The sequence below is a fragment of the Protopterus annectens genome, chromosome 5.part0 (assembly GCF_019279795.1).
Source record: "Protopterus annectens isolate FY-2018-M chromosome 5.part0, PAN1.0, whole genome shotgun sequence".
NCBI lineage: Eukaryota > Metazoa > Chordata > Ceratodontiformes > Protopteridae > Protopterus > Protopterus annectens.
Window position 1 is genome coordinate 260533224 of NC_056735.1, and position 16851 is coordinate 260550074.

Below are 16851 nucleotides of genomic sequence, written 5' to 3' on the forward strand. Positions count from 1 at the left end.
GCTTGCTCCCAGGAATATAATTTGTTGACAAGGTACCAGGTGTGATTTCTTTTTGTTTATGGTGTACCCCAGACAAGTTAGAATCCTTTGAACGAAGGCCAGATTATTCAAAAGTATGTCCTGGTTTTCTGCCTGAATTAGACAATCGTCCAGGTAAGGGTATATTTGAATATTTCTTTGTCTGCAAAAAGCAATAACTGGAGCTAGGCACTTTGTAAATACCCTAGGCGCAGTAGATAAGCCAAAGGGCAGTGCAGAGAACTGATAGTGCGTGTAGCCTGCTTTGAAGCGTAGGTATCTTTTGCAAGATTTTCTGATTGGGATGTGCAGGTATGCTTCTTTTAAATCTAGTGTTGCCAACCAGGCATCTTTGCCTAGCATAGGAAGTAATTGGTGAAGAGTCAGCATCATGAATTTTGGAATCTCCAAAAAAGTATTTAGAGTAGACAGGGCGCCATGAATTGTCTTTTCTGGGTACCAGGAAAAGTCTCGAGTAGAAACCTTGTCCCTTTTCCTCTTCTGGTACCAGTTGAATAGCCCCCATGCTTAAGAGAGAAAGTACTTGTTTTTGGCCCTCTGCCCACTGATTTGGGGGTAGGTCCAGCCACCCGCTTGGTGCTGGCAATGTGTGGAAGTGAAATCTGTATCCCTGGGACACTATATTTAAAACCCATTTGTCCTGGGTAATAAGTTCCCAATTCTTTGCATGAAGAGCAATCCTTCCCCCCAAAGGGGCAGTCAGTTGATAAGTGCTTGGAAATTTTAAAAGGAAGTTATTGAGACAGTTTACCATAGGGGGGAGTCTTATTACTCCCAGATTTGGAAGTGGAGGCCCTCCACTGCTTAGTCCTGTGTGTCTCCTGGGACTGAAACCTGGGGTTTTTGCTGTGTCTGGGTTTGGATTGAGAAGACCTGGAAGGGGTTGGAAAGGACCAATTCTTAGACGGCCAGTACCTACTAAATCTAGGAGTAGGAACTTGTAAGAACTCTTTAACAGTTTGCATAGATATAGCTTCATCTTCCATCTTTTTAAGAACTTCCTCAGCCTTGTTGCCAAACAGGCGGTCCTAATTTAAGGGAGTATCCAACAATTTAGCTTTAACATTATCAGACAAAGATTGTTCCTTAAGCCAAGCATGCCTTCTGAGCACAGACCCAGTAACAGCAGCCCTGCAAGAGGCCTCTAATGAATCAAAACCACACTTCAAACTGTTTTCCAACTTGTTCAGCAGAATGCATTAAATCCTGTAATTCTCTATATTCCACACAGTCAGGAATCAATATCATGTTCTGTTTAAGCAGTCCAATAACATGTTGCTGATACTTTGACATATGAAACTGTTAGTTTAAAGCCCTAATGGCCAAGGTTGCAGAAGTGTAAACCCTTCTTACCCCCATCTATCCAGCGCCCTGGAGTCTCTATCAGAAGGGGTAGGATTTTTAGCAGTAAAAGCCTTAATGCCTTTGGGCCCCTGTGAAATAGTCTCTGGATCTGCAATAGGATTTTTAAAAAGGAACTTGTGGGACTCTGGGACCCTGTAGTATCTGTCAGGTTTTCTGGGGAGCAGGAGGCAAGGAATCAGGGGTCAAACCTAGATTCTGAAAAAGCATCATTTATTTATTTATTTATTTCAGTTTGATTACCGGGGAAGTCCACTGGGCCAAGAAGTGCCCATTTTCAGTGGAGGCCCGGGGAGAAAAGCTCCAAGAACAGTATAATACAATATAGGTTACAGTATGAAAAGCTCCAAAAATAGTATAATACAATATAGGTTACAGAATGCAAATAAAGGTTACAAAGTAAAAATACATGCAATATAGTTTGTAAAAACAAGTAGGGTTAATACATTTGAGAGTTGCAGAGAACTTGATGGCAGATTTGGGTTTTTTTTAATTGATATTTATATGCTTACAGTCACTTAAAGTCTGTTAGTTGTAGGTATTTTGAGAAATTAGAATAAGTATGAGAGTATAGTGGAGTAGGAGTGCTTAGTCAGGAGTCCCTATGGAATTTAAGTGGGGTGAAAGCAGGAGCATTTCCATTTGGAGGATAGGTGAAGAAAAAGTTGAGTTTTGAAGGATTCAGTGTTGGGTATAGTCCTAAGTGAAGTAGACAGAGAGTTCCATTTTTTACCTAGTCAGAAGGAGAGTAAAAGCTGGCCAGCTGGTCGTTTTGGTTTACTAATGGAGATTAGGTTTTGGTTTTCAGATCTCAGTGATCTGTTAGGGATGTACAGAGGAAGGATGTCCTTTAAGGCTGGGCATTTATTAGGGGAGAATATTAGTTTGTGAGCGGTAGTTAGTTGTAGATAGTCTAGGTGATTAGGGAGTTCTAGCCAGTTCAGAGAACAAAGGCTGTGGCAGTGGTGAGTTGATGTTTTGGATTTGGTGGCAAATTTAGAGATCTTATTATAGCAAGCTTCGAGCTTAGAGGTGTTGGTAGCAGACAAGTTGGTTAGGAGAGGGGCTCCGTATAGAAGGGAAGGTAGGAGGAAGGATGTTGCCAGGGTATGCCTAGTGGAGTTTGAAAGGAAGTGATTGTTCCTATATAGCATACCTAGCTTTTGGTGGGTTTTCTTAATGTTACGTTGTATGTGAAGATCAAATCTGAGGTGTTCGTCTATGGTGATGCCAAGGAGTTTTGCAGAGGGGACCACTTCAATGGCAGTGTTAGTTTGGCTGAGAACATTGAAAGTGTTTTTGTCAAGAGAGGAAACTTTGGAGGGGAGAAAAATTAGTATTTTGGATTTATTGAAGTTGAGAGAAAGGTGGTTTTGGTGCATCCAGTTCTCTGTAGTGGTAAAGGCTAATTGGGTTTTGGTCTGGAGTTCAGGAAGGTTTGGGGCAGAGCAGAGCAAGGTAGAGTCATCTGCGTATTGGATGACTGTGATGGCAGGGATGAAGGTGTGAAGGTTATTTATAGAGATGTTGAAAAGCATGGGTCCAAGGATGGATCCCTGAGGAACGCCAGTAGATGTAGGCAAAAAGGAAGAGAACGAGTTCTTCCATTTGACTGCTTGAGATTTATCAGATAGGTAACTGGAGAACCAGGAAAGAGTGTTTGGGGAGAGTTTGAGATTAGCCAGATGATGAAGGTGTGTGTGGGAGATGGTGTCAAAAACATTTGAAAGGTCTAGCAGTACTGTGGATACAAAGAGCCCAGAGTCTCGAGCTTGATTGATAGTTTCTAAGAATATAGATATAGCTTCATCAGTGTATGCAGGCTGCATGCATCCATTAGAGACATAAGTGCAAACTAGGGATGAATTTCCTGTTCCCCATCCAGTTGTCCAAGTTGCAGTAGCTATTCCTCCTGTACTAGACAGCAATGTCTAGTACAGGAAGAATAGCTAAAGGCCTATGCTGAGGTAGGAGATGGAAATCCCCAAGCCTCTTTTTTGAATCAGAAAAATCCTGGCTTTCCCAGTGGAAATGCTCCTAGGAGTATGTAAGGTTTCCCCAAAAGAAAAATCCTCAGGAGGGGAAGCAGAGGGAATGGAGTCCTCTGCATCAGAATCTTCATAAGTAGATAAGGGCAAATCCAGACCATCAGAAGAATCAGAAAAAAACAGAATCCTGATCAGTAGATTCATAATTAACTTCAGTCCTAGGCCTCTTGGAAGGGGGAGGGGGAAGTTGGCTACCCCTGATTAGAGTTATTAGATCTTCAGCCATTCTTATCATTTGTTTTGTAGGCATAGAGGCCTGAGCAAGTGGTCTGGGCATCATTTTTTTACGCATGGTTCGAGATTTAGGCCTAAGTAAAGAAGGATGCATCTGTTTAATATGCAAGTCCGTAGGCCTGAATACACCCTCAGAAGCTGGTGCCTGCACAGTGGCTCCAGACTCATCCAAGGTAGAGGCATCCATGGGTTCCATAGTTGAAGCATCTCACAGCATACCGGACTCCGAATGGGTCTCGGTAGAGGCCTGCGAATCAGAAGTAGCAGGTATCAGGGGCTGCGAAAGCACCTCACCGAGTACCGGCGAACTGGTTTAGGAGAAGCGTCGCGGCAGTTTTGTACCTCGGCGGCCTGTCTCTGTCTTTATCTTTGCATTTTTTCAGAATCCCAATAGTCGGATGGCTAACCGACGACATTTCTGGATAACACACCTTCCCGCAGCACCAGAATAAAGACTGCAATGATGGGCAGCTCGACACAACATAAAACTTAGGAAGTGAAGACCCAATGAATGAAACCCATATTCTAAAGACTTAAACCTTACCTCTGATATAAATAGGATCTGCTAGAGAGACGGGTATGTATCCCAGAGACTACCCAGAGTCTATGGAACAGGCTCCCCATCCATGTGAAGCAGAGTTCCTCCCTAATTCAAGTGCAACTTGGACAACTGGATGGGGAACAGGAAATTAATCCCTAGTTTGCACTTATGTCTCTAATGGACGCATGCAGCCTGCATACACTGCTTGTAAATGTTTCACCTCCTAAGGCCCTGCTTACACTTAAGGGTACCAAAACATGTCAGAGATTTGGGATGCATGGTTAGACTTAAAAAGGCCATTGTGGTCGTTAGCCTAGTATACACCTTTGAACCTATATTAAACTCAGGCTCTGAAAGGCTGACAGTAACAGCAAGACACTATAAACTACAACTTAATTTTATTCTGAAAAAGAAAATACATCCTGCACAACACAAGCTTTGTATTTTGCCCTGAAAAATAAAAAGTTCTTATTTGGTAGAAGCCAGCAATGATTCCAGTTTAAATTTCTTTTCAAGAATTTGGAGCAGCAAAAAGCAAAATGACTCCTGAATTACTTGTGAAGAGAGATACTTACTGTGCCTCCTCTCCAAATTCCCAATGCCTATACAAACTTGCAATACCTCTGCTTCAAAGCAAGTCACTTACCACATCCAGTAACATAGAGAGATGGCCCAGCAAAAGTTCACCAGCCTTGTTTGGCTCCAAGAGTGAAAAGGAATATACATCCCCTGACTTGTCTGCAACAATCACCTGGTCTTCTGAATGAGTAAAAACAAGGGCTGTGCATCTTCGAACTACAAACCTAAATCAATACAAAAAGCACAGGATACATGACCTTTATGGAAAGGCAAAAACACTTCTGCACATTTTTATACCATTGTGAATCTAATTTGATTTTATGTTTTAACAAAGCAGTAAACTTACAGCACAGTAGATGCATCTAAGGTTTAGATGGGAAAAGAAAAGGGGAAAGTGAAGGGAAGAAAAAACACCTCCAGATCTCTTAAAACATTCTTATACACATGGCATGACTGATACATGTTCATATCATTCTGGGTTCTGGTCTTTATCAAGTGCCCAACATGCAAAATGGGATCGAGCAACATTCATAACATTTTTGCAAAGTGACCAAAAACATGTTTTGCCAATCCCAAAATCCTTTTGCATTTCATAAGGTGACACTGCTTCTATACATTAATTTAATGCATCATAAAAGCTTAATAAACACCAATTAGATTATATAGGGAATTAAGATGTTAGCTGCAGATCATCAACAGTTTTATGTTCAAGAAAGAGATTCAGCTTGATAGCTTTGCTTTAAAGGAGACTTTTTAGGCATCTATTTCTTGAACACAAACTAAAGCAACAATCAGTGATCCTGTCATAATTCCTTGTAGTGTGCACAGCTTCTAAGTACAGGTGAACAAGTGGAGAAAGACCATGCACCACGTTCCTTAGCATTAATTTTTTCACCCGCTTCTTTTGAGATACGACCCATTAACTCAAATCTGACAGTTGCATTACATACAGACACACATATATATGAGAAAATGGTCCCGGATTCTTTTCAGCAAACCTTCCCTTTGTGATCTACTGTCATGAATAGTAAATCCTTCTGTAGCTAAAGTGGAATTCAAAAGGGGGAAAAAAACAAAGCCAGCGCAAAAAAACAGGTCAAAGAAAATTAATTAAATATAAAATATAATTTCCTACAGACAGTGTATATGACTGGTTTCACCTAATACCTAGGCTTTGTCAGTTGAAAGTGAAGAACTTTGCCAAGGCTACATTTTACTGTGCGGAAGGAATAAAAACTACCACGGAAATGTAATTCCAATGGCATTTTAGGCAAAATGAAATGAAAATTTCTCGGTAATGGCAACTAACCCTGTTGTCTCAGATTTAAGAAGTCCTGGCTGCATAATACAGATCAAGGCAGTTTTTAGTATTAAAACAATCGACTGTTATCGGATCTTTAAATGTGTGCGCATGTGGAAAGCCACAGATTATTTTTCAGTCTCAACTTCATTGCTGTTTTCCTATTTGCAGACAAATCTACATACTGTTAAAATGCATTCCAGCTTACAGTATACAAGAAAACTTATAGGACTGTTACCTGGACATTAATCTTCTACATTCAGAAAACGGGTGTAGCTCCATTCCATATGACTATGGCCATGTCATAAGACTTCAAATATGCAGCACACTGATAGGAGACGTGCTCCAACCTCCATTATGTCTATACTCCCAACCAATTTACATAGGACTTCTACCACATGACTTGAAAATCACTATACAACTCATTACTCATTATCCTAAACCTATGTGCTATATAATGACCCCCATTTTTAATGCTTGGAAAATATAACTATACTTGATATCTGTGGCAGCAACCAAAATGTTACACTGATCACTGTATGTTAGTCATTACAATAAAAATACAAGTTATGGGGTACGGACATGAAAATTAAACTTACTGTGATCTTAAGTTGCAATTTCAATCCTCAGAATTTTTAATTCAACAGTCCATACATCCTTTGGCTTCTTCACCAGTCTTCTTATACCTGGGGAATTAACAGGACTAATTAAAATGGGAACATGGTCTTGAGACTCCCTTGCTGCACTACAGCTTCATTTGGAGATTGTCTCTCTCTCTGCAGCTCCTGACTCCCACAGTTAGCAGTCTCTAATTTCATGTAACAGGACTATGTCAGGACACGTTGTTACCTTTTTTCTGGATGCAAGTACAGAATTTTTGCAGCTTAACATTTTCTCCATGACAGAGGCTCTTTGTTAAGCTGCTTTACCAACTACAACAGCTTTAAGCTGCAGAGACGTTCTCACAACTTCTAAATTCATGCTCTGTCTCCAATCTGCAAATCCGGTAGGCTTCTGCAATTTCTATACCAGCAGTATTTCTTTTCCTGCTGATTTCTTTCCATTAGTTCCTTTATGTTGATGTTCAGGCATTAGTAATGCAGCTGACATAACTGACTGACTTTTCAGCTTTCTGCCCATTAACAGCTGAGCTGATGAGAAAAGTACAGTTTTGTACCTACCATAAATGTAGATGTTCGAGTGCCAATACAGCTGCAGTCATAACAGATGGGTTTTCCTGCCGTCAGACGGATCCTCGGTCGGCCGAATTCCAAAGTCTAGGTCCGGCGTCGGATGTCATCACTTCTTCCCTGACGTCAGTGCGACAGGGGTATAAAAGAACCAGCCAACGCCATTTTCTTCAGTTTTTCTTGCCCCAGATGTCAGGTGCCCCCAGAAGGAAGGCAAAACATAAATTTATGTAATAATGCAATGCAATATAATCAAAAAACAGTAGTTGCAAGCAAATACACCATAAAAGAATATCCCAATGAGGTTGTATGAGGAGGTGTTAGCCATTAGGCCTATCCCAAGAGGGGAAGGAGGGAAACCTGGACTGCAGCTGTATTAGCACTCGAACATCTACATTTATGGTAGGTACAAAACTGTACTATGTTCATCGTGCATACAGCTGCAGTCATAACAGATGGGTAGAATCCCAAAGCTAAAAAAGGGGTGGTAAGCACTAAGTGGAACTAGGAGGAGCCAGGATGCCCTGCAAGACTGCAGTGGCAAAGCCCGCTCTAGATTTGGAGTATAATGGTAGGTGATAGTGCTTGGAGAAAGTATGTACAGAACTCCAAGTGGCTGCTTCCAAAATATCTTTGGTAGGAACCCCCCTGAGGAAAGCTGCAGAGGTAGCTGTGGCCCTTGTGGAGTGAGATCTGATGCCTGTAGGTACAGTTTTACCATGAAAAGAGTAACAAAAGCGTATACAGTGGGCTATCCATTTTGAGATTGTCTGTTTGGAAATAGGCTTCCCTTGAGCACCTGTAGCATAGGACACAAAGAGTTGCTCTGATTTTCTGAAAGGCTTTGTTCTGTCCAAATAATAATGGAGCTGTCTGTGAATGTCCAAGGAATGTAGTAATCTCTCCCCTTTGTTTTGTGGATTAGGGTAAAAGGTAGGCAAGTGGATAGCCTGATTCAAGGCTACCCTGGATACTACCTTTGGCATAAAGGAAGGATTGGTTCGTAAGGAAACTCTGTCCTGATGGAAAATGATGAAAGGCTGCACAGCCATGAGGGCTTGTAGTTCCGAAACCCTGCGTGCTGAGGTGATAGCCAGAAGGAAGGCTGTTTTCCATGACAAATATTGCAGTTCTGTTGAAGCAGCTGGCTCAAAATGAGGCACGGTCAGTTTTTCTACAATGAAATTGAGGTCCCAAGCAGGTACTGGTTGCTTCCTTGGGGGTTTTATGTTCTTAGCCCCTCTGAGGAACTGTCTTAAGAGAGGGTGAGAGAATAAAGGAGGATCAGTGTTGTATTCTGCAGAAATGGCTGAGGCATGGATTTTGATGGAGGAGAATGAAAGTCCACTGCTTAGCATCTCAGCTAGGTACTGTAATATTTGAGGTAAATTCAGTATTCCAGGATTCTGACTCTTTTTCTGATTCCAGGCACAAAACCGTTTCCATTTTGCGGAGTAGGCTTTTCTAGTAGAAGGCTTTCTGGCCTCCAAAATGACATCCTGCACCTCCTTGGAGATTAGGGTCTGTTGAGAATTTAAGGAATCCTCCATGCGGCTGGATTGAGTGTTTTCAGCTGACTGTGAAGAGTTTTGAAGTTGTGCTGAGTCAGTAGAAGAGGCATTAGAGGCAGGATCCATGGTGAGGAATGCGTCAGGCTCCTCAGGAGTGGGTACTAGTGTTGTCTTGGCCAGTCTGGAGCAATGAGAATCATCTTTGGTCTGTCTGCTCTGGCTTTTAATAGAACTTTGGGCATCAGAGGAAGAGGTGGAAAGGCATAAACTGTCATTGTTGTCAAACTGAAAGAGAGTGCGTCCACTTTCCAGGCCTGTGGATGAAAGGTCCTTGAGCAGAATTTTGTCAACTGGTAATTTCTGTGGGTGGCAAAGAGATCTATGTCTGGCCTTCCCCATGCTTGAATTATTTTTGTAAAAACTTGAGGATGCAACTTCCATTCGTGTGGATCTGTCATATTTCTGCTCAGGTTGTCTGCCAGCATTTTTTCCTTGCCTGGCAGGAACTGTGCTTGAAGTTGGATTTGTAATTCCAGAGCCATGTTCCATAGAGACATGGCTAGCCTGCATAGGGGATATGAATGGGTTCCTCCCTGTTTGTTTATGTACCACATCACTGTGGTGTTGTCTGTCCTTATCAATAGCTGGCCTGGATGCAGTAGGTCTTTAAAAGCCATAATAGCATTTATTACTGCTAGCATTTCCTTTTGATTGATGTGTAGGTGCTTTTCTTTTTGTGACCATTTGCCCTGAATGCACCAATCTGTCATGTGCGCCCCCAAGGCGTAGTCCGAGGCTTCTGTTGTGATGACCTGATTTGCTTGAGGCTTGCAGAATGGGAGACCTATGTTTCTTTGGCATGCTTGAGCCCACCACAGAAATTCCTTTTGAAGACATGGAATCAGTGGTATAATTGTTTCCAAACTGTGGCTGTGTTGAGACCATAAGTTTTTTAGGTACCATTGAAGTTTCGTCATATGCAGCTTTGCACATGGGATTAGCAGGATGCAAGATGCCATGAATCCCAGAGCCTGTAGGATTTTCCTTGCAGTCAGCCTGGTGAGGGTTGCCAGTTTTCTGAAGTATTGAGTTAGTTGCCCTTGTTTCTCTGGCGTGAGATAGGCCATCTGGGTGTTTGTATTCAAGCTGGCACCCAGGAAAATTGTTTGAGAGGGTATTAGTCTTGATTTCCTTTTCTTGACTGTGTATCCCAGAGAATTCAACAACATTATTACAAATGCCAGGTGTTTCAGAAGTATGTGTTTGCTGTCCGCTTGGATCAGGCAGTCGTCCAAATATGGGTATATTTGTATCCCTTGAAGTCTGCAGAAGGCAATTACTGATGCCAGGCATTTCGTGAACACTCTGGGCGCAGTAGATAAGCCAAAGGGCAATGCAGAGAATTGATAATGGGTTGAACCTGCAAGAAATCTGAGGTATCTTCTGCAATCTTGTCTGATTGGGACATGCAGGTATGCCTCCTTGAGGTCCAATGTTACCAGCCAAGACTCCTTGCCCAGCATGGGAAGAAGCTGCTGTAATGTGAGCATTTTGAATTTTGGTACGAGTAAATATGTGTTTAGGATGGATAGGTCCAAAATAGGTCTCCAATCTTTGCCCTTCCTCAGTACCAGGAATAGTCTAGAATAAAAACCTAGACCCTGTTCTTGTGCAGGTACCTCTTGAATAGCTTTCATGTCCATGAGATCTGAAATTTGTTTTTGTGCCTCTGCCCTTTGATTGTGTGGCAGGTTTGGCATGCCTCTCATTTTTGGAAGGGTGTGAAAGTGAAATCTGTAGCCTCTGTCTATGATGTCCAGGATCCATTTGTCTTTTGTGACAATATGCCAATTTTTCGAAAATAATGCCAGTTTTCCGCCTAAAGGTGCTGCCATTTGAGCCTTGCTTGGCATGCAAAGGGGAAAGTCATTGGTTCTGCTTTCTGAATGGCTGTGAACTATCCTCACCACCTCTTGGTGTAGGTGCTTGCCATTGTCTGCCTCTAAATGATCCTTGAGATTGCCCTCTACCCCTCGGGCGCCTGTATCTACCTCTTTGAGGTCTGTCCGTGGCTGGAAAGGACCAATTTTTTGAAGGCCAATTTCTACTGAAACGTGGTGGTTGTACCTGTAGGAAATCTTTCACTGTTTGCACTGATTTTGCCTTTTCCTCCATTTTCTTTAATACCTCCTCAGCTTTAACACCAAACAATACATCTTTTTGAAGAGGTGCATCTAGTAATTTTGCTTTGACATGATCTGGTAAGGTTTGCTCTTTGAGCCAAGCATGTCTACGTATGACTGATCCTGTAACAGCAGCTCTACATGAGGCCTCTAAAGCATCAAAACCACATTGCAAGGTATGTTTACCCACTTGCTATTGCACTATGCAACAAATCCTGCAACTCCTTCAAGTCTGGTTGTTCAGGTTGTGACATTTTGCTTTTCAACTGAGATAACAAAAACTGTTGATACTTTAACATATGGAACTGACAGTTTAATGCCCTCATGGTTAAGGTGGCCGAGGTGTATACCTTTTCCACCTTTCTAAAGCTCTGGAATCTCTCTCTGAAGGTAATGGATTTTTGGCAGCGGAGGCCTTAATTCCCTTGGGACCCTGTGAAATAGTTTCTGGGTCAGCCGCATGGCTTTTCTATAGGAATTGGTGTGAATCAGGAACCCAGTAATACCGGTCAGGCTTGACTGGAGCTGGAGGTAAAGAAATCTGGGTTAAGGCTGGCCTCTGACTACACCGTCTAGTATGCCCAAGACAGGAGGTATAGCCAGAGGCCTGTGCTGAGGGAGCAAGAGGAAATCCCTGAGCCTTTTCTTGGAGTCTGAGTACTCTTGGCCTTCCCAGTGGAAGTGTTGTAATCCTCAGGGGGGGGGGACAGAGGGAATGGACTCCTCTGCATCAGAATCTTCAAAAGGGGAGTATGAATGTTCCTGGTCCTCAGAATGTTCTGAAGTAATGGAGGCCTGGGCCGAGGAAGGGTATTCTTCCTCCACTCTGGGCCTTTTGTCCGAGGGGGGTTGAGAACCCCTGATAAGAGTAATCAAATCCTCAACCATTTTGAGCATCTGCTTTTTAGGCATGGGGCCTTGAGTGGGGCCCTGTGGAGCTTGTCTTTTAGTATGCATGGCTGCTTTAGATTTAGTGAAAGCCTTAATGGAAAAAGAAGAAGAAGGCCTGAAGATACCTAGAGAGGTGGCAGGCCTGTCTAAACTCTGAGTTTCCCTGCCAAGAGTGGCTTCGGTATCTGTAGTCGGGGTGTGGGCTGAAGAGCCTGTGACCTCGGGCACAGAAGACACCGATAATGAAGTGTCATCGGTAGTCAGGGGTTGCGTAGGCGCCTCACTGAGAACCGGAGCACCTGTAGTCGGCTTTAGCGTGGTGTCAGTAGAAGTCGCGGACCTTGTATGTCGGTCCTTATCTTTGCGTCTTTTACTCAAAACTGGAGTCTGAGTATCCAACGACATAGTGTAATTAAACTTTTTACCAAAATAGTGTTGGGCGAACTCGGCCCGACGCTTAATAGTGCGTCTGTTGAATGTAGCACAGAAACGACAGGCCGAGATGTCGTGGTCTGGGCCTAAGCAAGGAATGCAGAGGGAATGGAAATCCTTATGCGGTATTTGCTTCCCACATGAAATGCAATTATTAACTTTGTCTGACATCAGTCTGAGGCAAGAAAAGTTTCCCCAACGGGGTACTTGGCTTTCAAGAAGTCTTCGGTTGAAAAATATTCGTAATCTCAGGAGCTGGCCGACCGGCACTTGCGAACTGCTTCTGCTTCGGGCACTGCGCGGCAAGCAAGACCGAAGAAAATGGCGTCGGCTGGTTCTTTTATACCCCTGTCGCACTGACGTCAGGGAAGAAGCAACGACATCCGACGCCGGACCTAGACTTTGGAATTCGGCCGACCGGCAGGAAAACCCATCTGTTATGACTGCAGCTGTATGCACGATGAACATCTGAGTCTCAGCAAAGAAGCTTTCCTATACTGCAAGAACTTCTTTTCTCATTGGATTCCTCACTGTCTGAATAGGTCTTTGTCCTTGTTCATTAGACTGATGTTAGTATGAACTTGTTTCAACAGTTCTGAAGTTTCACTTAAGCAAAAATCATTTGAATTTTGACGTGTCTTGCAGACTACTGTCAAAGACCTTAAAGTACAAAACCACACTTGCATTTGTATTTGTCAATGTGATTATAAGGGCATTTACAATAATTCACATATGAAGTACATAATTTCTTTGAAATGGAACCACTTTACACTACAGATTATCTGAACAGGATAAGTCAGCAACAATTCATCTAGATGGATGTTAAGAGCTGTGTCATCTGCAGTGCCTCCCTTAACACGTGTATTCCAGTCAACATTCCCGGGCAAAGCATTACAGCTTTTGCTCCTTCTTTGCATGTTATTCTCAGTTTGGACCGAGTCATCCTTCAGGTATTAGGTTTCTCAGCTGACTGGAGATTACTTTGCAGCTTTTAACATTAAACCCAGAACTCCTTAGTTTGAAAGAAAATACTGAATTTCCTTCCTTACTGATAACTTTGTTCAGGCCATCCTTTCAATGTAACATTTGTCAGCAGCTGCAGTTCTAGATCAGTATTAATACACATCTGAAGTTTGCAGTTTACTTTTTTCCATCACTAACAATAGCATTAACCAAAGAATCTCTAATTCTTCCTCTAGCAAATCTACAACTTTCTCTGTCATGAATGCTGTGCTTTATGCATCTGCTGTGCAGCTCCTTGCCTAATCGGAGTACGACTTTCAGATCATCTTTCTAACAATTAAATAACATGCAATCACAGAGATGCCTTGTACAAAGACTTACATTTTCCAATAGTTTGTGATCCGTTTCCATCTAAACTTCTTTACCACAGGCATATACATAGCTATTGTGTACAGATGTGAGAAATTCAAACAGTTCCTTTTCAATATGAGCATCAATTAGTGCTACTGACTCTCAGGCAACTGGTCTCTTCTCTTGTAATAGCACACTTCCAACCTACACCATTCTGATGGCATCTGCATGCAAAAAAATCTTATTCATGGCACAGTATTAAATGTCGAAGTATCTGTAACAAGTTTCTTGAACACTTTAAAACTTTTTTGGTTCTAATCTCCATTACCAGGCTACAGAAGCATAATCATCTCAGACATATCCGATAGAAACTTTGCAAGATACTGTATTATTCCAAAGAACCTCTGCAATGCCTGCTTGACCTCTGGCCTTGGCACTTGCATAGCTGTTCACAACTTTTTCTAGCTCAGGCTTCAGTCTTCCTAGTGTGAAAATATAACTGGGTAGTTTAAAACATTATAATTTCAGATTTTCAGTAGCTGCAGAAGTTTCCTGTTATGACCTGCTTTTGCTTCACTCCACACTAATAGGTCAATTGTGTTTACATCATCATCCAGCATCTTTTATACAACAGCTCTCTGGAACACATCAGATACTGAAAATGCTAAAATGTAGTCTAAGGAATCATTTGAAGATGTCTATTAAATAAAGAACTGTTGGTGTCCGCTCCAGTTACCTTTTAGTTAGTGAGAAACCAAAAAGCAAATGGCAAAAAGCAAAAAACGAAGATTCCACAGCACACAATTAGTCACGGTCTGATCAGACCATCGATGAAATAAAATACGACTTTGCAGTCCAAAAATGGAAGTGACTATGCAGTCAAACAACACACGATGCTAAAGACTCCAAAAAGGTATAAAAAAATCTGTTTTATTGGATCCACAAGATAGATGGTAAGCGCTTTCGCAGTAAATGCTTTCTCAAACCAATACATTTTCTTTCAAAAAATGCATTCCTTATATACTCAGCTGATTCTAACATGATAATTGAAAACAATTAACCTCTTAAAGAAGTATGCTGTACTTCACATCAAGGAAATATACATATTATTAAATATGATAGAATATGTATATGTGAAATATAGTAGAAAACACTATGTCTCAGAATAGCACTTATCCATGTCTAAGATACAGTTTAAAAACTTTCACTTAATACAATACTTGTATGACCTTATATTATATATACCTATGTACACATATCACAAAGCATGATGTATACATATATTAAAATAACTCGTAATATAAAAATAAATCTATATGTGTGTGTGTATAATGAAACACAATTACATAAAAACATAAAAATTGACAACAAATAAATACACACACCCACATAAAAAAATATATGCCCATATGATAATAAATATGTATACGTACTTATATATATGTGTGCAAATATGTTATTAAAAATATATATTATATATAAAAAATATATATTATATATAGAAAATGTATATCCCTACACACATATGTAATGAAATGCAAAATTCATGTTTAAAAACTTCAAAACATCATTCAACAAGGTCTAGACTTATTCTGGCTTTTACACAGTTGGTGTTTTTAGCAACAAGGTGTGCAGCAGGTTTTATTCTTATTTTTACATTTGAAGATGTACTTAACATCCTCAATTTGCATCTTTGTTTACCTATCTTTATCTATCAAACACCCTTATTTATGTAGAACGGATAAAAAATAGTATTCTGCATTCCTGACATCACTTTTCCAGCAGTAAACACTAAACAATACTTTAGTCATTCTATTTAGATTTCAGATGAATACAAATCTGAATCATTTTGTACAGCAATGATTATACTATTCACTAATTCTGTTGCCTCTGCTTCTTAAGGACACCTAAGCTCTCCTTTTTCTCTAATTCCTGTTCAACTTCTACTTAGAATACTATAGGTATTTACTTTGAAGCATATATCATTGGCGTTGCATCTGGATTTATTTGCATGTGATATTTTACCAAGTGCACCATTCTGAGCACATTTCTAAATTTTAACAAGACAACCAACTCAAATCATCAAAACTCTTATTTAAGTGCTACTATTTGGGGGGGGGGGGGGGTCTGACCTAAATTTAGGAAACTTGCAAAGAAAACATCTGAAAAACAGTCAATTTCTCCTAGAAGACCACACATGGTTGCCTACCATGTGGCAGTGGACAAGGAGATGGGATGGTGGCTGATGTTCCTGGAAAAGTCTATACAAATGGCCAAGACTCTAGTGATGCTGTTCCATGGAATAAGCTGTTAGTTGCATTTAATGAGCTCAAGGACCAATTGGATGGTTTCATAGCACTACTGAACAACAGGAATTCAGAAACAGCGAAAGCAAAGAGCTTGCATATTTTAGTTACTGATCACCCACAGTCTTTGTGGTGAGAAATTTCCATGACCAGAATGATGCACTGCAATCAGCATGGACCTGTTGAAGGAAAAATTAGCAGATCAAACAAAAAAGTCATTAACATAGCATAAAAATGTGTTGTCTTCTTCTTGCCATCACAAACTATGGAATTATTGGATCTAGTCAGATCCAAGGCCAGTAAAAGAGACTATGGCTCCAAAGCTCAAACTCATCTCCCATAATGCCCTTCACCTCAGACAGAGTTGGTCCCTCATGCAATGGACTCCTCTAAACAAGCCATAAAACAAAAACTCTACAAAAAAGACGTAACAATGACAAACACATGAGGACTTCAGGAAGACCTGCAAGGCCCTATGCTATTTACAGATTTTCTGCTTGTAATCTGGAAGGGGAACTGAGGAGGTAATGCTGAGACATACAAAGGACAAGAAGTCTTTTCCGTATGTCTCAACCTATAGAAGAGAGTCCCCACCTAGGCGGACATGGGTGGCACTCTAGAACAACATTCTGTAGGATGGTGGTGCCAAACGCAACCCTCAACCTTGACTGCTTATAGTGAATACCAAATAGCTGAATGGATATTATCCAACAATGCATACCTAAAGAAAGTTGTTGAAGTAGACAATGTCCACATAGAGTGAGCCTTGGGTTTGGATGGCAAGGACTTTGACATTATTTAAATAACAAATGCAGTCAGCTAGTCATCTGGAAAAGTGATCTTAGACACACTCCTCTTCCAGTCTAGATTTGGAAACAGATGCAAAAAGTTGGCCAGACCTCCTTATGATCTTGGTTTTAT

At 41.2% G+C, this 16851-nt stretch overlaps 1 protein-coding gene across 1 annotated transcript in view; it reads right to left on the bottom strand.

The window, feature by feature from the left end:
* The window catches only part of WDR4 (WD repeat domain 4), a 468232-nt gene that overhangs the window by 308783 nt on the left and 142598 nt on the right, over positions 1–16851 (bottom strand). The window contains exon 4 of the mRNA XM_044072230.1: positions 4871–5027. Coding sequence (XP_043928165.1) covers positions 4871–5027 — 157 coding nt within the window. The remainder of the gene's footprint in view (positions 1–4870; positions 5028–16851) is intronic.